Below are 25,590 nucleotides of genomic sequence, written 5' to 3'. Positions count from 1 at the left end.
TAAGCAGTTAATTTTTTTTTATTCATGAACTTGCCTAAGAATGTATCTCCACTTAAGTAAGTCAGTGAATGGTGATTACCTGAGTAAAGTTAAAGTAGTCCCCCAACCCTCCTATCTGTGGCGCGTATGTTCCAAGTCTCCCAGTGGATGTGTGAAACTGATGATAGTACTGAAACCCATCTACCTTTTTTCCTGTGCATACATACCTATATTATATAAAGCTTAACTTATAAATTAGGCATAATATATTTGACTCCCAGCTCCCAGTGTAGTGACTCTGAAGACTCACAAATGTATTTGCTTTAAAAAATTCTTTTTTTTTTTGAGACGGAGTTTTGCTCTTGTTGCCCAGGCTGGAGTGCAGTGGTGCGATCTCAGCTCACTGCAACCTCCACCTCTTGGGTTCAAGCGATTCTCCTGCCTCAGCCTCCCAAGTAGCTGGGATTATAGGCATGCACCACCACGCCCGGCTAATTTTCTATTTTTCGTAGAAATAGAGTTTCTCCATGTTGGTCAGGCTGGTCTTGAACTCCTGACCTCAGGTGATCTGCCCGCCTCAGCCTTCCAAAGTGCTGGGATTACAGGTGTGAGCCACCACGCCTGGCCAAAAAATTCTTTTAATTGAAATAAATCTTTATTTATTTACTTTTGAGGCAGAGTCTCACTCTGTGGGCCAGGCAAGAGTGCAGTGGCATGATCACGGCTCACTGCAGCCTTGACCTCCCATGCTCAAGCAGTCCTCCCACCTCAGCCTCCTAAGTAGCTAGGACCACAGGCGTGTGCCATCACACTCTGCTAATTTTTTTGTATTTGTAGAGATGCGGTTTCACCAGGTTGCCCAGGCTGGTCTTGATCTCCTGAGCTCAAGTGATCCTCCTGCTTTGGCCTCCCAAAATACTGGGATTACAGGCATGAGCCATTGCACCCAGCCCTAATTTTAATAAATCTTTTATTTTGGAATAATATTAGATTTATAGAAAAGTTGCAAAGATAGTATGGAAGAGTTCCCACATGCCCTTCACCCAGTTTTCCCCAACGTTAACTCTTTTTTATATTTATCTATTTATTTTTTGAGACACAGTCTCCCCGTTGCCCAGGCTGGAGTGTGGTGGCACCATCTCGGCTCACTGCAACCTCCGCCTCCTGGGTTCAAGCGATTCTTCTGCCTCAGCCTCCGAGTAGCTGGGACCACAGGCGTGCACCACCATGCCCGGCTACTTTTTGTATTTTCAGTAGAGACAGGGTTTCACCATGTTGGTCAGGCTGATCTCAAGCTCCTGACCTCAGGTGATCCGCCTACCTCAGCCTCCCAAAGTGCTGGGATTACAGACGTGAGCCACCGCACCCAGCCCCCAGTGTTAACTCTTACATAACAGTGTCACTGTCAAACTAAGTGTTTGAAAAACTATTTGTCAAAACTAATATTGGTACATTACTGTTAACTACACTTCAGACTTTTTTTGAATTTTACCAATTCTCCCACTCATGTCCCGTTTCTGTTTCAGCAATCAATCCGTGGTACCATATTCCAGTTAGGGTATTTGTATTTGATGGGACTAGTCCTAGTTTAGATACTTAGTGTAGCTCAGCCAGCAGGTGGGATCTTCATGCCCACCGAGGATTGGTAGTGCGTTTTCCTGGTGGTTTTATGGCATTTCCGACTATGCAGAGAGGCATGGTATTAACTTCAGTGTCTCCTAGCAAATTTTCCTGTTTTTCACCAACCTCTGATCCCTGCGTTATTTGTAATCAACTCAGAGATTTGTGATTGAAAACATTGCTTGACTCCATGCTCTTTAAGCTATTTTCTGACTAGGTAACTGTGACATAAATTATGCTTTTATCTAGTACTGTTTTTCATAAACACATGTTGAGTGATTTTCATCAACCAAAATACTTCGAATCATTAAGTTTCCCAAGTTCATGGTTGCTGCTTAAATGCCTGATGGTTCCAGGCTGTCGAATATTTCCGCCTTCTGCAATAAGAGATTGTCCCTTGTTAAAAGCAACATTAGCCTTTGTGCAGTTTCACCCCCAATTCTTCTTTTTCTTGTTGTAACCAGTGAAAGAAAGTACTGCTTAACACAGCAGGTAATAATCTTCTAAAACTCATTATCTCAAGAGGTGGTCCTGGCAGGATATATAAACGCAATTTAAGACAGGTCTTGGCAAATTTATGAATGACAGAACTGGGAGTGGCTACTGAGAGAAACTAGGATGCGCCTTTGCTTTGACACTGAGGTCAGGTGTAGCTTCTGTACCCTTCTGGGTCCTGCCCCTTGGGGTTGCTGCAGGCAGCACCCCATGAACCAGGCATCTGACCCAGTTCCAGGATACTTATTCTTCCAGCAAGTCGAACACTCTGTGATGAGTGACTGCCATGCTTATGGGTCACCAGGCTCTCATTATTCTGTTTCATTTCCAGCCTCCCACAAGATTGGTTTTTCAGCTGCTTATTTATTATTATCATTATTTCAAGGCTGCTTTCCAAGTTTCAGTGGGGGGTTTCCTAAGCGTACCAGCTGCCCTGGCTGTGCAATTCCGGCGATGTTTCAGATGCTGGGCCGGATTCTGGCTGTACCCAGCCTGATCTTTCTGGGCTTCAGGAAAGCTGAAGCCAGTCAGAGCTCCTCTTTCATGCCTTCGGGATTATGCTTACCTTGCCTGGCATCGTGTACCTGCTCCCATCCATGGGAAAGTTTTGCCGTCTGGTACTGTCTTCTATCAACATCTTTTAAGATATCTTCCCCCAAGGCATCGTGACGTCAACGGAACCAGCACACTTGTACCTTTTATCCAAGACTGCCATGTCTCAACGGTGAGAAATGCATAATGGAAGTGGTGATCACGGATTATTTCCTAGGACATTTATGGCTAATGCGCTGGAGAACTTGGATGGTCTGTTGCATCTGACATGGGCTTTTTCTCTTGAGTTGTCTTTCTTTTGCTATTCTCAGAAAGGAACAATTCTTGCCAAATGATCCTGATTTTTCAGGTCCTCAGCATTTGTTAGCAGAAAGTACATTTTGTTTCCATCCGGCAGTAACTCAGTGGTGGTCCCATGCTGATGAAACGCTGAGATAGTCTTCTTCCAAATAGGTATCGTTTTGATTGTTGCTGCTTATTTGCTAACTGGCCCTGAATAGTGCCAATGAAACCTCAGGTGTATAATATGGTTGCTCAATAATCCTGAGGGAAGACAGTCTTTGGTTTGGGGGATAGGGATTCTGTGCCTACTTAGCTTCAGGTGAAAGTCTTACAAATTTTTGTGTGTAGAAATAAGCACCATGTACCTCCTTGGGTTTTTTTTTTCCTAGTCCTTTAGTGTGGTCGGCAATATTGTTTAGGGAGTGCCTATTCTGTGCTAACCACCAGGCATTCAAGTACGTTACACTAAGCTCCTTCAAAACACTTCTGTCAAATATAAGGATTATTATACCCGTTTTACAGATGTGGATACCGTGGTAACTTGGCCAAGGTTATATGGCAAGTGAATAAGGGATTCTGGATTTGGGTGGAGGTCTGTGTGATTCCAAAGCCCATCCTCTTTCTACAATACCGTATATGCCTTTGCATAAGTTATTGTTATTAGTAATAATATTTGTGATGATGGCAAATAATAAACCATGTCACACTAGAGAGTGATTTAATCTCTAGGTCTATTTAAGAACATTTGGAATTGCAGGAATTGAATTTTTTTTTTTTTTAAGTGATGGAGTCTTGCCATCTCTGCCCAGGCTTGTCTCAAACTTGTGGGCTCAAGTGATCATCCTCCCTCTGCCTCCCAAAGTGATGGGATTACAGGCATGAGCCACCATGCCCAGCCTAGAATTGCAGGAATTTTTGAATTGATGATTCATTCTGGTATTTGAATTTCTACAGTATGTTAAGTGCAATGTCAGGTGCTATGGCTTCATTGATGAACACATTTGGGTATGGCCCTACCTTCATTGAATTTAGAGTCTAAGAGCCTAACTGGTCTTTTGCTTGAATAGAGCTGTAGTACTGTTAAATTGCTGTACCTCCAAATGGTGGGAAGTTTAATGCTTCGTAGGCCTCCCCTCACTAGTTTACTGAACCACATGTGCTTGATTTTTTTTTTTTTTTTGAGACGGAGTCTCACTCTGTTGCCCAGGCTGGAGTGCAGTGGCATGATCTCGGCTCACTGCAAGCTCCGCCTCCCAGGTTCATGCCATTCTCCTGCCTCAGCCTCCCGAGTAGCTGGGACTACAGGTGCCTGCCACCATGCCTGGCTAATTTTTTTGTATTTTTAGTAGAGACAGGGTTTTACTATGTTAGCCAGGATGGTCTCGATCTCCTGACCTCGTGATCCACCTGCCTCGGCTTCCCAAAGTGCTGGGATTACGGGCATGAGCCACCGTGCCCGGCCCCACATGTGCTTGATTTTAAGCAAAATACAGACCATAGGCTGTGACCTGGTGATCCCTTCTCCACGTACAGCATCCTGCTAACCTATAACTCTCCCCATGTCTCAGATCTAGCCTGGGAAAGGACAGTGTTGGATCCATGGCCCACTTCTAATCTTGGGATTTCTAGTCTCAAGATGAATTGAGAAGACTCAGGATGTGTCCTGTTTTCTGTTTATTTAGAATAGGGTTTCTCAGCCTTGGCACTGTTGACATTTGGGGCCAGATAATTCTTTGCTGTGGGGGCTGTTTTGTGAATTGCAGGATGTTGAACAGCATCGCTGTGCTTTCTCCATGGATACCAGTAGCATCCTCCCCCTGCAGTTGCAACAACCAAAAACGACTCTAGACATTGCCCAGTCTCCCCTTGGGGGCTACAGTCACCTTCAGTTGAGAACCATTGATTTAGAAGAATTGGCCAGGTTATTATCAGGAGAGGGAACATCACAGTAATGTGAATCTCTCAATTCTGCCACTGTTACTGTTAACAAACAGCAAAACTATTACGTGGAGGCAGTAGGACCTTGCTACTCAGAGTGTGGACCATGGACCGGCAGCATCGGCATCACCTAGGAGCTTGTTAGAGCTCCAGAGACTCAGGCCTGCTGAGTCAGAAGCTGCATTTTAATAAGGATCCCCAGGGGATTTCTGTGCATATTCGAGTTGGGAACCCAGCAAAAGGAAGAAATTAGATGCTAGCCTCAGAATTTCTTGCTTATCTTTGTGAGTCTTCCTCGTTTTGTCTTCGGGCTTAAGGTATGGGGAGGCCATTTTTTGGCTCAGGACTCCTATGGGTGAATGGGACTGCTTAGAACTGCTGGGTTTTAGGCCTTGCTTTGAGGAATTTAAAGCTTTTCTCTTAGATGGACATTACATCCTTCATATACTTCAAAATGGTGGTTTGACCTAATCTTTGCCTTCTGATAGCAAAAAGACATTTCCTTGACTCCCTGAACCCCACTTTACTGTTGTCCCATATTGGATTTTAATTAAGGAATGAATAAGTGTTCTTCACTAGCATGTTTATACATGTATGATATTACCATGCCATTTATTGTGTGCCTACTATGTGTCAGGAGCTCTGCAAAGTGCTTTATTCTTATTATTGTTCCATTTATTCTTCCCCAAACCTCTGTGAGTCAGGTCCTATCACTAGTCCACAATACATATGAGGTCATGGAGCCCGAAGTTGGCAGTGGTAGGAATCAAACTCAGGTCTCTCTGACTCTAAATTCTCTTTGCCTTTGTTGTTTTGAAAAAGTGGTATAGCCTGTAGCAGAAAATTCACATTATACAGAAGGTTATACGGTGAAAAATGCCTCCTTCCCACCCTACGTCCAACTCCTCTCCCTCAAGCAAAACACTATTGTCAGTTTCTCATAGAACTTTCCAGAATATTCTATGCTCCTATAACACTAGCACAACCTATCCTCTTTTTTTTTTTTTTTTTTTTTTTTGAGACGGAGTCTCGCTGTGTTGCCCAGGCTGGAGTGCAGTGGCGCGATCTCGGCTCACTGCAAGCTCCGCCTCTTGGGTTCACGCCATTCTCCTGCCTCAGCCTCTCTGAGTAGCTGGGACTACAGGCGCCCACCACCACGCCCGGCTAATTGTTTTTGTATTTTTAGTAGAGACGGGGTTTCACCATGGTCTCGATCTCCTGACCTCGTGATCCACCCGCCTCGGCCTCCCAAAGTGCTGGGATTACAAGCGTGAGCCACCGCACCCAGCCAACCTATCCTCTTAACAACATCTTTATGCTGCCTCCCAAGAAATCAGTAATTTTTTTTTTTTTTGAGATGGAGTTTTGCTCTTATTGCCCAGGCTGGAGTGCAATGGCGTGATCTCGGCTCATCGCAACCTCTGCCTCCCGCATTCAAGTGATTCTCCTGCCTCAGCCCCGAGTAGCTGGGATTACAGGCATGTGCCACTACGCTTGGCTAATTTTGTATTTTTAGTAGAGATGGGGTTTCTCCATGTTGGTCAGGCTGGTCTTGAACTTCCAACCTCAGGTAATCCACCCACCTCAGCCTCCCAAAGTGTTGAGATTACAGGCGTGAACCACTGCACCCGGCCAAATTCAGTAATTTTTATTGGCAGGTTATTTTTTTGCATCATTGAAATGAATGAAGCAATCTTTATACTTCATTCATTTAAGCATGGCCCTACCATGCTAATCCTTCGAATCTGCCACGTAGCCATTGGTTTCTGATAAGCAGCGCTCTTCTCAAATGAAAACCCCTTATGGCTTTTTTTTTTTTTTTTTAACAAGGCCACAGCTAATATCATGGTTTTGACATTATTTTTTCATTTATTTTATTTAGTGTCCTGCCTTTAGAATTGCATTATCTCAATGGCTTGTGCATTTAGTGTGTGTGTGTGTGTGGTATGTGAGCATGCACGTATTTGTTTTGGGCCTTTTTTTTTTTTTTTTTTTTGAGACAGAGTCTTCCTCTGTCAGCCAGGCTGGAGTGCAGTGGCACGATCTCGGCTCACTGCAACCTCCGCCTCGTGGGCTCAAGCAATTCTCCTGCCTCAGCCTCCCAAGTAGCTGGGATTACAGGCATGCACCACCACGCCTGGCTAATTTTTTTGTATTTTTAGTAGAGACGGGGTTTCACCACGTTGGCCAGGCTGGTATCGAACTCCTGACCTCAGGTAATCCGCCCGCCTCGGCCTCCCAAAGTGCTGGGATTACAGGCGTGATGTTTTGGGCCTTTTAAAGTTCATCTCCTTTGTGTATTCATTTGTTTGGGGCCTTTTAACGTTCTTCTTGTTTGGGGCTTCCTGTCATTTGAAGGGTTATCTGGTCATGTTTTGTTTTCTAAGCTAGTTTCATGAGGATGGTAGATATGCTTCTCTGTTAGACTTGGTTGGCCCTTAAATGTATCTTCCTTTTGGACACTCATTTACTTCAGGGGCAGGAGGAAGTGAGGAAGAGGAGTTGGGTGTTTGGAGTATCAGCGTGGGCGGGAAGGGGAGCAAGAGGGGTGGGATGGTAAAGTAGTGATGGTAGAAATTCAACTTACTAGACCAGGAGCGTGTGGGCGCCACCTACTAAAACAAAAAAGGAATAATAAAGAGATCTAGTCAGTCAATAAAGAGATCTAGTCAGTCAATAAAGAGATCTAGTCAGTAATATAAGATATAGTCTTATAATCTCTTATGGGATATGTAGACAAATATTTATGTGTCTCTTGGGGGCTGTTCTGTTTTTAGAAGGTAAATTATTGATAAGAAAAAATAGTCCAAAAAGAGCTAAATGCTTATGAATTAGGATTATAGGATTTTCCCCCTCTAGTCTGAATTTAGAAGCTACTTCCAGAGATGTCAAAAATATGTAATATTCTACTTTATTCCAAGATAAATTGAGGGCAACTTATTCTAGAGATAATTGCAATATTAAAAATTAACAATGAATAAATAGAGAAATCCAGATGAAAGGAGTATGAGGATAGGGAAATAAAGTCAGGGTTAAAAGTAAAAACAAGGAAGTTCCTGTTAAGTTGCCAAAGGAAGAATGATTTGGGACTCTCAGTCTCCCAGTGACCAAAGCAGAAAGGAGAATATGAACAGTTACAAGAGCCCCAGTTCCATGAGAAAAAAGTCCAGAATGCTCTGCTCAGAGGAGACCTATTTTCTGAATACTGATCCCTGAGGAATTTCACCATTGGGTTTCCCATAAATGAGACCCCCTGTGACCTGGCGGGCCCCATCCCTCGGAAACGTACCCTGGCATTTCCATAGGACTGCTTCCTTCTGGGCCTCTTAGTGCAAGCCAGCAGTGCAATGCCAAATCCAAGTTTGGTAAATCAATTCTAAGTGAGATAAATTAATGCCTTTTTTGGGGGAAGATGGGAAACAGAGTGGGTTTGTTGGAGAGCCCATAAATTGGAGTCTTCAACCCTTAAATTCTCACTTGCGGGAAAACCTTTCACAACCAAGCAAACGTGGAAATGATTTGGCCAAAGATTCAAAATTATATTAAACATCTGGGACTATATTCAGCAGCCAACTTTCTAATCAATTCTATGAGTGTGGTGATTGCAGTTATGCTCATTTTCTGAGGGCGAAGTTTGGATAGAACTAAAAAGGGCGGTTGGCAGGAATCAAAAGAGATGAAAGCCTCAGGACAAAGAGTTAGAGGCCCAGGTGGTTCATAACTGAGAGTTTGGAAATGATTTCTGGTGTCTCACTTCAGAGAAAATAAATATAGCCAACTCTGTTCATCCGTGGTGATGGAACATTCAACTACAGCACTGGCAGTTTGGGATCTAAGACCACCCTTTCAGCACTTCAAAATTCTGACTTATAAAGGACACACACAAAGAACAGATAGCCAGATAGAGACCAAAATACCCACTTTATTCTTGGCAGGGCAAGCACCCAGTAAGCTCTGATGCGAGACTCTGGTAAATTTGCCCATCCTACCGACAGAGAAGAATGGTGGCCCTCCCTCATGAACGGGGTGGAGGCTGGCGGGGGGGCCCTTGCCACAACAGGGGGCCTGATGGAAATAAGGAGGACAAGAGTGTTCAGTTGGTTGAGTGCCTGCTACGCCTGTGCCTAGGTAGTAAAAGGGGAAGTTTTAAATTTGGCCCTTACTTTCAAGACATAGTAATTCTGCCTTCTAGTAAAACATGGCCAAATAAATGTCTACTTTTCATGAGCCAGATAATCTCCTTCTTCCTTACTGGAGGAGTGAGTAGAAGGGTGAGACTAGCTGGGTGCGATGGCTCCAGCCTGGGCGAAAGAGCGAGACTCTGTCTCAAAAAAAAAAAAAAAAAAAATTAAGAATAAATCTTTTCACTGTTGGAGAAAAGTTTTGAGAGGCTGAGGTGAGAGGATCACTTGAGGCCAGGCGTTCGAGACTAGCCTGGGCAACATAGGAAGACCCGTGTCTCTACCAAAAAATAATAATTAAAAAAGCTAGCTGGGTATGGTGGTGTGCACCTGTAATCCCAGCTACTTGGGAGGCTGAGGTGGGAGGATTGCTTGAGCCCAGGAGTTCAAGCTTATAGTGAGCTATGATTGTACCCCTGCACTCTCTCCTGGGCGTCAGAGTGAGACTCTGTCTCTAAAAGAAGAAAGTTGGAGAAAAGGATACTAAAGAGATCGGGAAGGCAGCAAAGAATGAATCTAGTCTGATGTGTTATTGGGTGTAGGTAATTCACGGGGGAAGGTGCTGAAAGGGAAGGTTGCCTGGGCCTACAGCAAGCAGGTGCTGATGAACTAGCTCCTTTGCTATTATTTAAATGTGTCCTGATTGGGCCGGATTTGGTAGCTTACACCTGTAATCCCAGCACTTTGGGAGGCCAAGTTGGATGGATCACTTGAGGTCAGGAGTTCGAGACTAGCCTGGCCAACATGGTAAAACCCCGTCTCTACTAAAAATACAAAAAAGGTATCTGGGCATGGTGGCAGGTGCTTGTAATCCCAGCTACTTGGGAGGCTGAAGCATGAGAATTCCTTGAACCCGGGAGGCAGAGGTTACAGTGAGCCGAGATCACGCCACTGCACTCCAGCCTGGGCAAAAAAGCGAGACTCAGTCTCAAAAAAAAAAAAAAAAAAAAAAAAAAAAAATTTCCTGGGGGATATCCACCAGGGTGAAAAACTGGGTATATCCAAATTCAGCTTTGCAAAGAAATGCACTCATGACTAGTTGCAATTTGAAACGTTCCTCTTCTGAGTATTTCTAGCCTATGTAGGTGTTTCACAGATTGCTGAGTACCTAGACTGAGAGGGAGAGAAAAAAACAAAGTAAAGCTAAAATGTTAAGAAGTCTGGTTAAAGTGCAATCCAGAAGTCGGGGAAAGCATCTCTAAAGTATGAATCTGTAGGGAAACATAAGTTGATTACCAAAAACTTAATATTAAGCAGCCTCATAGGAACATGGCTTTTGGGTATGGCGAGAGGCAGCTAGAGCTCACATCTCCATTGGAATCCACCACCAGAGAGGTTATCTGCTTAGGTGTTGGCAGCCAGACCCTGGCATTGTTTAGACTGATTGATGGAAGACTACTTTGGGAATGCTGGCTTCCTTATTCATTGACTTTAAAGACAGCACTGTAAAAATTGATCACCAGCCCAAATCAATGTTACCCTGAAGTATTTTTATGACTTTTTGGGGAGGCAAATAGATGGGATAATTTTTAATTTATTTAAGTCTATTGCAAACTGGATTTCCTTTGTCTTCTTTTTGAACTACCTTTTTTGTTTTTTTGAGAGAGAATCTTGCTTTGTTACCTAGACTAGAATGCAGTGACGCAGTCACAGCTGACTGCAGCCTTGACCTCCCAGGCTCCAGTGATCCTTCCATCTCAGTCTCCCCGGTAGCTGGGACTACAGATGTGCATCACCACACACGGCTAATTTTTTGTATTTTTTGTAGAGACCCGGTTTTGCCATGTTGCCCAGGCTGGTCTTGAACTCCTAGACTCAAGTGATCCACCTGCTTTGGCCTCCTAAAATGCTGGGATTACAAGTGTTAGCCACGAGGCCCGGTCTTGAACTTCGTATATACAGTGTGTTATGTGGGCAAGTCATGCCTGACCACTTCCTAGTGGGAGGGGAGAAACTAGGGGGCTTGCCTGAGGCTTTAGGCAATGTAATCTCTTCTCTTGGGATCAATTACTTATGTATATTTAGTAGCCAGCTCTATTTGCTGATCCCCTAATCTGTTCTCTTCGTTCATTCCCATGAGACTTCGATATGGGATATCTTCCTCTTCTTCCCATTGCAGCCTTTTCTCTCAGAGTTGTTCCCATGATAAGGCTCCCATCAAAATCTCTGCTCTAACATCAGTTGTCAGATTGTGCCACTCTTTTTTTTTTTTTTTTTTTTTTGAGATGATGGAATCTCACTCTGTTGCCCAGGCTGGAGGCAGTGCCACCATCTCGGCTCATTGCAACCTCTGTCTCCCGGGTTCAAGGGATTCTCCTGCCTCAGCCTCCCGAGTAGCTGAGATTACAGGAGCACGCCACCACTCCAGGCTAGTTTTTATATTTTTTTTAGTAGAGATGGGCTTTCACCATGTTGGCCAGTTTGGTCTCGAACTCCTGACCTTAAATGATCTGCCTGTCTCTGCCTTGGGATTACAGGTGTGAGCCACTATGCCCAGCCACATTTTGCAACTTCTTTCTATAACCTGAATGTGGAAAAGCTCAAACTGTCTTTCCTCCACTCACACCACAACTGTCAACACCACAGAAGACTTCTGTGACCAAACGTGTGGGGGCTTTCTCCCCACCACCAAGCAAGCAGTCAGTTCTGCAGTGAACACCACTAGGCGTCCTCCAGTTCAGTTCCGGCACTATCCGCCTGGAGATAGGGCTCAATCCCACAGGCGGAGAGCTCAGTCCCCAAGAATGTCCCCTCTTCAGGCACCAGTTGCCAGTCCAGGCCTCTGGAACTTCTCGCTGACTGGCTTCAAATTGGGGTTCCTGCAACCCCCTCTTTGAGTTCAATTAATTGGCTAGAGCTGCTCACAGAACTTGGGAAAACACATTTACCGTTTTATTCTAAAGGACATTGCAGAGGATAAAGATGAAGAAATGCATAGGTATGGGGGAAGGGTTGCAAGCTTCCACGCCCTCCCTGGTCACCCTTCAGGAACCTCCACGTGTTCAGCTATCTGGAAGCTCACCAAACCCTGTCCTCTTGGGGCCTTTCATGGAGACGCCATTGGATAGGCATCATCAACAACCATGTAGAATGGGATTGCACAAAAAGGCTATGATCTAATCCTCATAGGCTGAGTGGGGAATCCCAGCAAGGCCTGTTTGTTCAGATCCTTCTTGGCCTCTCTGTAGCATTCATTCCTCCAGGTTATGGGGCAGGACCCCTTCTGAAATGGGGTCTTCTGACCTATAATCAGACAAGGCAGAGGAAATTTCTTTATGGCCAGCTCCAAGTCAGAAAGGTGGGGGAAGATTAGAGTCCCGCCTTGAGCAGATGAAAGGAGGGCAGGAGGAGGTCAGAGAGAGACAGAGAGATTCTGTTTTTCAAGGCCTGCTTCTAAAGCCTAAAGCGCCCCTAAATAACAAAAGATTGTAAAAAAGACTATGGGAGTCATGAGCCAGGAACCGTGGACGAAAACCTATATATGTATATATATATATATCTCATAATATTTCAAACCTGTCTCCTGTTAATCCCATCCTCTGTGTTTCTGTTATCATTTCCTTAGTGTAGAATTTGTCATGTTGGCTATTGTAGACTTGTCTTTTAGAGTTTCTAGCACTAGCCTCTTCCACCCATCACTATTGAAATGATTGTATCCGTCTTAGTACTGACACTAACCCAGCACTCTGGTTTTACATCTGTCAATCCACCAAGACTTCACTTTCACTTTCTTTCCTGCCTCATTATTCACTATGCTGTTGGGCCATTGCTCTGGCTTCTGGGGCTTTTCTAAAGTAGCACTTTTCCCCACTCCAGCCCATGAAGGTACCTTTTAACCAGCTCTTGAGATTAAATCCCCTCCGTGACACTTTCCTGCAGGAACTTGCAAAAAAGTACTGCATTCGCCCCTGGCAAAACTTGCCATCAGCCATTTTATGTATTCTCTGCTTTTCACACCCATATCTTGACCTCTAAACAACACACGTATTCTCCTCTTCATTTATTTCACAGTTCTGTCTTCATAACATTGATAAGTATGATCACATTAGTGCTCTAGATTTTAAGCAACTGGAAGATAGCTATTTTTTGGTACTCTTCCTTTAAGTTTGAACATAGCGTCTAAGTAGTCAATTAACATTTTTTTAAAAGGGTGAGGGACATCATGGTAGAGAGAATGAAGTTGAACGTGTTTTTGGTTGAATATTAGCGCGTGCCCACTGTATTCTAGGCACAGTCCTGATTCATTATATCATCACACAATAATTATTTGTGTGCCTTCATCCTTTATGACACAGTGCTGGCTCTTATTCATCTTCCATTTCTGCAATCCATGGTGATGATTAAAAGTCTTAGGAGTTTTACTAGGCTCAGTATTTTTTTTTTTAATATGCTAGTTCTTCATGAATACATTGGGTACTCTGAAGCATATCATTTCCTGGGTTTCCTGAAGTGGTATGTTGCGTGGAATGGCGCATTAGGTCTAAATAATTATCCCCCACGTAAGGTTCTTGTTTTTCATTCATTCTCTTAAAAAATAGATATTAAACATTGAATAAGGACAGCCAGGTATTGTTTGAGGTGTTAGTGGGCTATGCTAAAAAATCAAAGGTGGGAATGAGGCAGCTGGAGCTCAAAGGAGCATGTTAGAAGGAGTCCCAAGAGGACAAATCCATTTGGTTCTTCTTTCCTTGTTTTTTTTTAAATATTTTTGAGGATGATAATTTTTTCCCCCAAAAGGTTTTAATGAATGTTAGGATTAAAAAAGAGAGAGAGAGAATTTATAGAAGAGAAATTAACTATAGCTCCTAAAATAGCTCTTTGTTTCTGAAAGCCTTGATTCTGCTATCTATCTTATAACTGAAAAAAGAAAAAAACCCAAGAAGTTACTTGTATAGCCTCTGCCACTAAGGAGACTGTGTTCTGATGTTACCTCAAACAGGCTGATTTATTAAAATATTTAAAAATATATATATATGGAAACATTTTTTTCTATTTTTTTTAGTGGCTTTTCCCAGTGGACAATAGATCTTACTATATGATTTCTTATTTGTCATTAGTGAATGTGGTGTGGCAGTGGGGGGAGCTGCTGATTTCATAATACTGTATCAGAAATGATTAGTGTAGGTACTCATTAACATATTTCTCAGACAGAACAATCTCGACTTTTAAAACCTCTTCATTTAATTCAACATCAAGTACCCTGTTTGTGGCCTGTGTTATGTCAGGTGCTCTCTTTACAAGACCTATTTTCTTGCCATTTAATTATGTATTTGCTTAGCAAATATTTACTGTGCACCTACTAGGTACCTGGCACTGTCCTGTGTACTGAGGTGCCATGTGTACCTCCATCAACATAGACTCAAGATCAATATGATTTCAGTGAACTAAAAATACCTTTATTGAAGCAAAAAAAAAATCACATTTTGTAAGGATCAAAAAAGAGACATTTTATATAAGGTACAAGAAATAGAAGAATTATATCCCCAAGTTATATGTGATCACATACTTGTTAGTTTTTGGACATGACCAGATTTTACACTATCCTTAAAAAATGCAGCATCCAGATTTTAAAGTAGTTCTCTAATCTCCCTTTCTGTGCCCCATTAGATGTATATTGGATCTTCTCATTCTGTCTTTGTCTTCTGACCTCTCACGTTTTCTGTCTCTTTGTCTCTGTGTGTTGCATTGTACACAAGTGCTTCTTGAACTGTGGTGTGCCCATGAATCACCTGGGGACCTTGTTACAATGTAGGTTCTGATTCCGTGGGTATGGGGCAGGGCCTGAGATTCTTAGAGAATTAAATTCTAACCAGCTTCTGAGTGATGGTGATAATGCCAGTGTACAGACCATAGTTTAAGTATCAAGGTTCTATGTGATTCCCTCAGATCTAACTGCTAGTTCACTAAGTTTCTCTTCAGCTGTATCTAGTCTGCCATTTAACATATTCAGTGAATTTTTAACCTTAAATTCAAGAACAAGACTTTTTATTTCTGGAAGTTCAGTTTGGTTCCTTTCAAATGTACCTGGTTCTTTTTCAAAGTGTCATGTTCTTTGATACGAATTTCTACTAATTTACCTTGATAATAAAAATTTTATGGCTCATTTTAGATTGTTCTTTTATCTGCAGTTTTTGGAGGGCTAATTCTCCCATTTCTTGTATCTGTTGTTGCACCCGTAAAGTGTAGTTGTTGATTTTTACTTTTTAATTGTGAATTTATTTCTGGTAGGGATCGGAAGGAGGGTGTTGGGGTGGGGGTGGGGTGGGGAGAAAATCTTGTGTGCCCTGGGTTGCAAAAACGCCCCTACAAGTTCTCCACTTGTATCTGCCAGCGCTCCAAGGGCTCAGTGGTCCTGGACCAGTATTTGTGTTAATTTCTTGAATTGTAACAGGATACTGTAAATGTGGACACTCTACCTGAGGTTGCTGCTTCTTCCTATCTGCTTTATTTCTTTCCCACTGAAGGGAACATCTGGACAAGGGTAAACATCTCATCACTTTCTGGAGGGCAGAATATTTCCAGTTCCCCCACTTCTTTTTGGCTTAAGGCTGTGGCTTTTTCCTCTGCCTGAATGTGGCCCTAAGAAGCCCTTCTTTTCAAACTTTCCTGTTGTACTTGACCGACTAGCTGTCTAGAGGTTTATATCCCTAGCTTTTAATCTTTGCTGTGAATATCTTACCTGTTACCAGCTAGTATATTTCACATTGACTTCTCTTTCCTTTTTTTTTTTTTTTTTTTTTTGAGATGGAGTTTCACTCTTGTTCCCCAGGCTGGAGTGCAATGGCACGATCTTGGCTCACTGCAACCTCCACCTCCCAGGTTCAAGCGATTCTCTTGCCTCAGCCTCCCAAGTAGCTGGGACTACAGGCATGCGCCACCACATCTGGCTAATTTTTTTGTATTTTTAATAGAGATGGGGTTTTACCATGTTGGCCAGGCTGGCCTTGAACTTCTGACCTCAGGTGATCCACCTGCCTCGCCCTCCCAAGGTGCTGGGATTACAGGCATGAGCCACTGTGCCTGGCCTACTTCTTCCTTTTAACTTGAAGATTATCTGTCCCTTTTTCTAATCTCAACCACATTAAGCTGGCTTTGGGCGTGGCAAGAGTTTTATAGATGAATCTTATTTTATAGTACCGGATTTCAAAATCATACTTATTTCACTGAGGGTGGCTTTTACCCTCCATTAATTATACTTCTCACTCAGAAATGGAATTCTATTTTGGTCTGCTAAAGATAAATTAGTAAATAGTGGAAAGGAATTGAAGTTCTACTAGGAATTAAATGATATGATTAACACAAACATCCACATGGATGTGTCTGTGCCCTGCGCAGGAAGGAAGAACATTCAGTACAGATTCTGCTGTATGTCAGTAGCCTTCAAGACCTGCAGGCTCTCTCCTAAACATGCAACTCCGGTGAGCAGTAGCAATAATAGCAGGTCATCTTTGTGGAGTGATTACTGTACGCTAAGAACTGTGCTAAACACTTTTATATGGATTATTTTATTTAAACCTCCTAATAGTCCATTGAAATAGATATTGCCATGTTGAAAACTGAGGTTCAGAGAGGTTAAGTGACTTACCCAGTGTCACAGAACTAGTAAGTGGTGGAGCTGGGATTTAAACTGAGATTCCAGAACAATTGCCATTAACCACTTTGCTTCCATATTAGTATCATCTGCAAATCTCTCTCCATAAATTTCCTCAGTCTTTATCTGAGTTTCCTTATTTCAGGAAGGAAAACTTCTCTTTTTGATCCTTATGAAATACAATTTCCATTAAAACTTTTTTTTGCTATTAAAAAATGTACTGGATAATTGAAATCAGATTGGATTTGAGCCTCTGTTGATGGAAGTACACATGGGATGTGGGCTGAAGCGTTCAATCTAATTTTTCTTTCCATCAGCTAATTTTTAAAGTATTAAGCAAGTAGATTCTGACACTAACAGGGAAGATTTAAATTCTCTTGAGAGGCTGGAGGTGTTAAATAATTTTCTGGTAGTGCACATTTTACATCTTAAATCTTCCTCACTCTCCCACCTCATCTCAATGTACCCGAAGCTCTGAGAATGTTCTTTTGTACTTCTCAGGAACAGCCAGACCTCTGGCTTCATCTCCTCTCCCCTCTACATCCCTTTCCTGCTCCAATTACTTCCTAGCGCCACTTCGGATGTTGTTGTCATCGGGGAATTTTGGAAACAGCCAGATTTTTTTGGAGTCTGTAAGCAGAAAACAGACTGCTTGCTGCTCATATTTGGCACCCAGCTTTGTCCAGAAAACGAGGAGTTAAAAAGAAGTCTGGGCTGCGAAGGGCTGTGACAACTGTCCTAGGGGGAGCTCTAGCGAGCCCTGGCGGGCAGTGACTCATGCTGCTCTGTCACTGGGATCAGCACTGGCCCCTGGCACGCAGGCGGCAGCCAGGTGGGGTTATAGCCAGAGCACGCACACACGGAGCCGGTAGCATGCAGCCTGCACTGCGGGGGATGTGATGCTCGGCTCTCCAACTCGCCTGGCTGGCCCGCCACGGACGCCTCAGCTTGCAACCATGGTAACGCTTCTGGCTGGGGACACCCCCGGGAGCCCACCGCGATGGGCAGCCTCCTGGTGACTGATGGACGAGTGTCCACCTCCCTGACCGAGAGCGCTTAGTAGGTCGGCAGGAAGTGGAGAGGATGTAACACGCCCCCAGCCGGGAGTGAAGCCCTAAGGAGGTAGGAACCGCATATGTCCATCCGTGCATTCCCACCGTCAGCGCGCAGGGGTGCTGTAGATCACCGGTGGGAACTTTATTTGGCTGGTGCTTCATTATGCTGATTAAACTGCAGTGGATTTGATGGGCATGATTGCGCTGGGGAAGATGCATAATGAACTAAAAAAAAAAAAAGTGGTTAATAAGATCTCGGAGTGGACTTGTCCGGGTATGAATGAAGTAGACTGCAGTGGTATCCTAACAGGAGTTCCAGAAGCTCACACATCGCTTTTCCTGGTCCTTCCTCTCATCCCGGTTAATCCACAAAATGTAGAAGTTCCATCTTATTTCAACGATTAGTGCTAATCATTAATAATTTAGACCTGTCTGGAGAAGGGAATCCATATGTTTAGGTCTCCTAGCATCCTGGCACTAGCCAGCAGCTGCTCTGTAGGAGCCTTCTGGAAACAGCCGGAAGGAGCGGCTTCCCCACGAGTTCCCCAAGTGCTTTCGTTGGCCCAAGTGCTTTCGTTGGCCCAAGTGACCTGTTTGAGTTTGCTCTTCAGTTTACCCCAGGCGGGAAGGCAGCCTGTCTGCGGGTTGGTGGCCATGTTGGCAGAGAAGGGGTTAATCTCTTGTTGCTGTAGGAGCCGAGGTTGCGAGCTAGATTGAAAGCAGGCGCTGCAGTGCCATCGCCAGCGCCTAAGGAGTAAGACGATCTTCTCCGCAACAGTGTTGAATCCGGCTGAAATTTTTTTCCTCCCCCCTCCTTTCTTGTTTTTCTTTAACCAGCTCCTCCCCCCTTCGTTCCCACCCTCAAGTCTGACGATGACACCTCCAATTTTGATGAACCAGAGAAGAATTCGTGGGTTTCATCCTCTCCGTGCCAGCTGAGCCCCTCAGGTTTCTCGGGTGAAGAACTGCCGTTTGTGGGGTTTTCGTACAGCAAGGCACTGGGGATTCTTGGTAGATCTGAGTAAGTGAAAATTTGACTTTCTAAAGGGACCTGCATTGATGCAAGGCTTTTGGAGCCAAAGGTGGTGGTGGCGGGGTGGGGGAATAGGTGGGGGGAGTGCAGTGGAGGGAAGCTGCTAGTCGCCTGCATTGGGAAAGCAGTCTACCTGTTAGGGCTTTGCGGGGGTAGCCTGTTAATATTCTCATTTTGCAGTGTGTAAGGTACCTGTTCCTGTCTGTGGTATCATAATTGTCAGTTGGGTACTTTGGGTTAGTTTTCCAATCTTTAGTCTTCTTTAGAGGGGAGAGAGTGGGAGATTTCCAGCAGTGCAGATCCCCAGTCAAAGGAGAAATGTGCAGGAGTTAAGATGAGCTGCCCATCTATCTAACCATCTATGTATCTGTCTCTCAAGTGGGTGGATGGGGGTTGCTATCTTGGCTGTATTGGAAGAATCCTAAAAACCTTGTCTCATAAGCTAGAGGTTTCCTGATGGGTTTAACTGAGCTGCAAGTGGCTGAACCAGAGCTCTAACAGAGAGATGGTGCTCGGCTCCTCTCCAAGTATGCTGCAAGATCAGGGATCTGGCAGCTGAGCCTCTCTGAGCTGGTGGAGCGCTGGCGGCCAGAGAAAGCCCCGTTACTGTGAGCCACCAGGAGGGAGTCATTGATTCAAGAAACTGGGCTTCATAGGGGGAAAAAAACCAGGAGACTAGAAAATGGAAATATAAATATCACTGTAAACCTCTTGACCTGGTAGGTCTTTCTCCATTCTCATAAAAGCTATTGAAAAATGCATTAACATAGCACTTGGAATTAGAGGGTCCAGGCTTCCAGGAGCCTCCTGGAATTTCTGTAAAATGCAGTAGCTTCTGTGGATGTGGGAGGTCAGTATCTTGCCTCATTCTCTCATGATACAATGACATTCTGTTTTCAGAGGAATGAGTTCCCCAGAAGATCTTGGACTGATGGTGTTATTTGCCAGCCACCCTGGTCCCTGCACTTTCAGGTTCTCAGAGGGTAATGTTGGGTTAGTTGCTGCCCACTTAGGAGACGAGCAGAATTTGATATTCTTCTTGGCAGCATCTTTCCCTCTTTGTGGTATTTGTAGCTTAGATATCGATTTATATGGATGTTATGTTGCTTCCTGGATGGTGTCTCCCCATGGGTGCTATTTTGACAGTAATGTTCCTGAAAAGATTTCAGAGTATTGTGGGGAATTGGGCATTTGATACGAAATAAGGTCGTGGGCTGTGATTGAATGTGAGAGAGGTTTTTATGTTGCAAGATGTTGAAGTGGTCTTTCTTGATCCCCTCTCTGGGGGCTGGGTTTCAAATTCGGGTTGGATTTTGGTAGTGTTAGATGTGCCTCTCTGTCTGATTTGCTCCACAACCCCAAAGCAATCTGGATGGTGGTGGGAGAGGCAGAGAGCTAACTAGCTGTTGAATGTGCCGTCAGATGGGTTTGAAATGGCTCAGCAGGATTGGGAGGTTTTGCCATTGGCATCAAAGAGCAGGGCAGAAGTGGAGGCCTGATGTTGAGAGATGCATGGTTAGTGGGCAGCATAACCTTGACACATGCAGCATACTGAAGGTCACACGTCGGACTGGAAGGACATGTGTGGAGAGTTCTAGTTCTGGTTAGCAGTGGGCTGGCTGGGTCAGAATGCAAGCTTGCTTAGGGTGTTAGTCAGTGATCTGAAAGACCAGGGAGGATTCGAGGGAGTTAGATTTCAGGGGAAGAGGCAGAATGATATGGGAGATCTTAGGCATTGCAATTAATCTGAAGCAGTGTGTGATTAATTGCTTATTTTTCAGGAAGACTCGAATGACATCTTTCTGTTTCTCACAGAAAGCTCAGTTTCGGGAGCTCTCTCAGTATTAAGGCTGAGGCACTCGATAAATATTTGTTGATATAATTTGCTTATGATCCTTTCCTCCAGAAGTGTTTATATTGCTTATTGTATTTGAAGATGTGCTATCTCACCTCTGGTAGTTTAAACTATATCCTTAGAGCACAAAACGAGCTACTGTTCCTGACCCAACAGAATGTTTAATAAGATTCTTATTTCAAAAAAGGTCCATGCAGATAAAACTGTGTGTTTCTTATTTGGACGATGGCATCAGAGTATTCCTATCGTTGGGGAACTTTAACGTTTTTTCAAAGCTTGGCAACGGGGTTGGAATCAGAAAGATTTTCTTTCATCTTGTGTCTTGTTATGTGATGTTGCTATTGGACTTGACTACTCTGCTGTAGGCAGCCCTGTGAGTGATACCTACAAGCATCATTTTAGAAATTCATCCACCTGTTGGATATAGATGACCCTGGACATATCAGATTGTGATTAATTAGAAATATAATAAAAGAGAGGCAGTGATGAAATTACTTAGCATCTCCTGCAGTTTTATTGACAAAATTTACTTGGAGAGAGGGGGAGACATTTTCTGGGGGTACCACCTTTGCCACGAGCGACCCTGTGTTTCTTCTTGAGTTTCTTTTTCTTTTCTCACCGTTTTCAGCATCACAGGTTTTTATTTACACACATTGATTACCTGTGCTGTTACTCATTCTTCACACCACTGAGGAAATTGCAGATGCTGCTGTACTGTGCTAGGTAAATTGACCTCAGATTTGTTACCAGTGAATTGAATGAAATGTTCAGAGGTGGAGCTGAATGAACGAGGAGTTTTCATGGAGAAATTGGCAGTGAGAATGATTTAAATTCTGTGATAGCTCCTCGTTTTTTGGGATCCTTATTTTGGGACCCCAGACTATTTTTAAGCCATTGAGTGCATCATTATTTTAGGCTGAGCAAGAATCTTGATGACAGCGTTTCAATGGCTGAGACGTAGTGGGAGTTCCTTGCAGCTTGAGTTGGTGGGAGCCGGAGAGTTTCTACAGAACTAGGTTTGGTTGTCTTTGGGGTGGAGTTATGGTGAAGTTAGTCTTGGAGAGTGAGTCTGATGCTTCTTTTCCTTTTTAACCAGCAAGAACTCAAACTGAATCCCCAAGCTCTGAATGCCTGGCTGTTCCTCTGAGCCTTTCTTTGCTTGAACTTGACTATAGTAGGGTAGTAACAGGAAACAGCATGTTAAAGTTTTAAAAATAAAATAGATCTCAGTTCTTTTCCTTCCCGTTAAAAAGGGGTACATTTCTTTAGGTTTTTCCTTCTAGATTGAGGCAATACCTCGTTTAAGTTCTTGGTGAAGCCGTGCATTTCTGCAAACCATAAGTATAAACTCTAGAACAGGGGTGTCCAATCTTTTGGCTTCCTTGGGCCACATTGGAAGAAGAAGAATTGTCTTGAGGCACACATAAAATACACTAATGATAGCTGATGAGCTAAAAAAAAAAAAAAAAAAAAAAAAAAACTCATCAAGTTTTAAGAAAGCTTACAAGCTTGTAAGTTCTGAGCCACATTAAAAGCCATCCTGGGCTGCATGCAGCCCCCTGGGGCCGTGGGTTGGACAAGCTTGCTGTAGAAGGTAAAAATCAGTTGGTTTTATGTTTTTGTTTTAAACATGCTGGTTGTATGCTTTGGGAAGAGTTGGAGAACACCGAGGGTAATGGGATCTTGATGGGGTTGGAATTTGTGGGAAGATGGTGTCTGGGTAGGCTGTTTTTAGGAAGGGACACTCTCTTCCTTTTGATTCAAAGATTTTTCCTTTCTTTTTGGGTGGTTCTGAAAACACAGCGATGGATCCAGCCATTCAAACACCATGGAGGAAGGAAGAGTGGCTGTTGCCATTGCTTCCCAAATTTTCGGGGAACCAGTTTTTGGTGCCTCTTCCTGGCTCTACTGGGGCTTCTCTGCATGTCAGTTTCTTCAACTGCGAAGTGGAAGGACAGCGATACTTTTCTTACAGGACTTTTAGGGGGATGGATGAAATACGTAGAGCACTTGGTCTAGTACCTGGCACATGGAAAAGCCTTGATAAACATACACTGTTGTTATTTTTGTTATTACTAATACACTAGTCCATGTATGTATAGTGTCCTCCTATACACACCAAGAGACTATGGAAAGGATTCAGCAATGATTAGGTAGTCCAAAGTCATACCAGATTGGAAACCAAGCTTCCCAGGCCCTGGGGCTTTTCTGCTAGAGACACTTCACGGTTCTGACCAACTACAAAGGGTTAATATGCAGTTACCAAATACCTGTTGATAAAAGGTGGATGTTGGGGAGGAGTGGATTGGGGAACAGAATTAGAAGGTCCGGTCCCAGAATGGGTACCTTCCCATCAAGTTGAACAAGTCAAAGCAGGTTGTGTTGAGACAATTGGAGAAAGTAAAGCAAACACCATTGCTGCAGAATATCATGGTTACAAATTGGACATCTTTGGGAGTTAGCAGAGTAAGGCAAAATCCAATGAGGGACACTTAATGGGTAATGCCAATTCACAATTCTTGTTAAATTACATTGCTGATCTTCCTTGGAATGTCTGTCCATTCCCCCAAGTAGACTGTGATCTCAAGGCAAGGCTGGGTCTTATTCATCCTGGTTTTCCTGGAGCAGTAAATACTTGTGCTGGGACTGGGCTTATAAGCATACTAATGGAAAGTAAAATATTTGGGTTGGCTTTTTAAAAAGACAGTGGATTTGGATCAATGGAGAGGAAGGTAGAGGGAATTTCAGGTGGGCAGGGTGCTAACAACAGCCCATCCTTACAGGGCACCAACTCCGTTCTAGGCTCTAGGCTCCGTTCCAACCACTTTACACAGATTAACTCATTTAAATTGCACAGCCAGCCCAAGAGGAAGGTACCATTATTATTCTCATTTTACATGTGAGGAAACTGAGGCATGGGGAGATCAAGCAACTTGCCTAAAGTTATGTAGCTTTGAGTGGCTTAGCTGAGATTTGAACCCTGTGGGTATAGACTCCACAGACGGGAAAAGTTAGGAAATTTGTGTGGGGTATTCAGGTTCATGTGCTTGTCAGAAGCGGAAGCCATTTGTAGAGAATCATGAATGATGAGGTTGGGGCAGGGTGTGATGGGAGCTGACAGGCAGGTCTAAATGCTGGGATTCGTTTTCAGTCTCTGTGTTTATTGAGTAGGTAGACTGTATAGCTCTTGAGTTTCTCAGATTTTTTCCTCTTTTCATTTAGAGACTCTTATCTGGTGTGTGTGTGCCCGCACACATACATAAACCCACGCGTATATACTCTTTCCCTGAATGTTCTTATTTGCTAAAGCTTAAGCCTGGCAAAGAGAGGAAACTGCACTGACCTTACTCTCCACCATATCTTCAGGCTGATCATACACAAGTTGCTTAATAAGCATTTGGTTAATCCATCTAAATCATTCTTATGGCCGCAACTCTCATTTTGTTGATGACTCTACTATCTATGTCTATTCACATCTACATTTTGTACTTTTGTTTGCCTCCCGTGTGTCCTGGGATGGCTGATTCCAGTGGAAGACAACCTGAACTCTCCAATCAGTCCTGTTTCCTTTTTATGAAATACTTGGAGGTTGGAGGATCTTCCCTTAAAAAGTGTTTTCCTTTCTACATCCAGCCAAAGGCTCTTGGTCTTTGTGCTTGCTACCTAGATCCCTATTGGAAAGAGTCTTGCCTGCAATTTGATTTTTTAAATAGCAGCAATAACAGAGTCTTCTCTGCTACACGAAGGCATGCATCTGCTGTATTTCCCAGACAAGTTCAAAAACCTTAACTAGCTTCTGCCCATAGTTATTGCTCTCAAGTGCCTTGTGTTGTTCCCATCCCCTCATTATCTGGATTAGATGTTTAACATTCGCCTCTGTGTGTTGTGTTGGATTTTCTCCTCTCCTCTTGCTCATTCAATTTCTTCCTTCTCTTAGCCAAGCACAGCTTGTTCTCCTACTTGCCTTATTCTGTTCTCTATTTAGACTGTGCGTGCCTGCCTTGCAGCCCTGGCAGGACCATTCCACCGCCTTCTCATTTGTCTTAAAGATACCTTTAGGAAATCTAATCCAGATGATCCTAGCCCAGTCCTGAAGATTAGGCTCCAGAAGATCTGTCAAGTGTGTTTTTTGCTGGCCTACACATGCTAATTTGCATGGTTGCCTGGGATCCCTTAAGAAGACAGTCATTGACTAAATGGCGCTACATGTTCCCAAGCTCTGCGCCAGTCTGGCAACTCTTCCTTTGCCTACGTGAATTTCTCTCAGTTCTTTTTGCTTTGCTTGCTGTTCATCTCCTGACCTCTCTCCGACAAACTTCCTGAAAAAAAGAGCCTGCACTCAACACCTCTTTTTTTCCACCTTTTCAACAATACTGAAATGACTGTCTCAGAAGCTGTTGATTATACCTAACCACCAAATCTGGTGAGTTCCATCTCACCATGTGATACCATTAATACTACATTTCTTTGGGACAACCTTCTACTTTCTTCTCTTCTGTATTATGGACACTTGGTTTCCCTCCTACCTCTCTGACTGTCATTCTCACTCTTTTGTGGCTGCCATCAGGCTCTTGCAATGTACGTACCATCTCCTCAAGTTCCATCCTCAGTTATCTTTCTAGTTGGTTCTTGGTGATCTCATTCAGTTCCTTGACTTTAGTTCTCACCTCCCCATGGCCTCCTCCCATTGTACACTGTGTTCCTCATCACCAGGATGTTTTACCAGTTTCTCACCATCCCATCCTCTGTTCCCTTCCTACATAGACAGACCCACTCGCTCGCTCAGTAAGCCACTAGGTGCTAGTTTTGGCGTTCTCATTTTATGTAAGAAACTACCACCTTCCCTACCCTTCCAGGCAAGAAAGCTGAGTCATCGTAAATTCTTTTCTGCCTCCCCCGCCATCCCATCAGTTGCCAATTTCTCTAAGTGGTGCCTCTAGGATGACACTTGCATCCATGCCCATCTTTCTGTCCTCACTGACACCCATCATGGACTCTTGCTTAGACTA

At 43.6% G+C, this 25,590-nt stretch overlaps 1 protein-coding gene across 17 annotated transcripts in view; it reads left to right on the top strand.

The window, feature by feature from the left end:
- The window catches only part of CIT (citron rho-interacting serine/threonine kinase), a 191,867-nt gene that overhangs the window by 55,525 nt on the left and 110,752 nt on the right, over positions 1-25,590 (top strand). For all 17 annotated transcript variants that reach the window (XM_055239770.2, XM_063614616.1, XM_063614612.1 and 14 more), the window contains exon 10: positions 18,531-18,714. In XM_055239770.2, coding sequence (XP_055095745.1) covers positions 18,531-18,714 — 184 coding nt within the window. The remainder of the gene's footprint in view (positions 1-18,530; positions 18,715-25,590) is intronic.

This window comes from Symphalangus syndactylus, chromosome 13 (assembly GCF_028878055.3).
Source record: "Symphalangus syndactylus isolate Jambi chromosome 13, NHGRI_mSymSyn1-v2.1_pri, whole genome shotgun sequence".
NCBI lineage: Eukaryota > Metazoa > Chordata > Mammalia > Primates > Hylobatidae > Symphalangus > Symphalangus syndactylus.
This window is presented reverse-complemented; position numbering and strand designations above follow the sequence as displayed.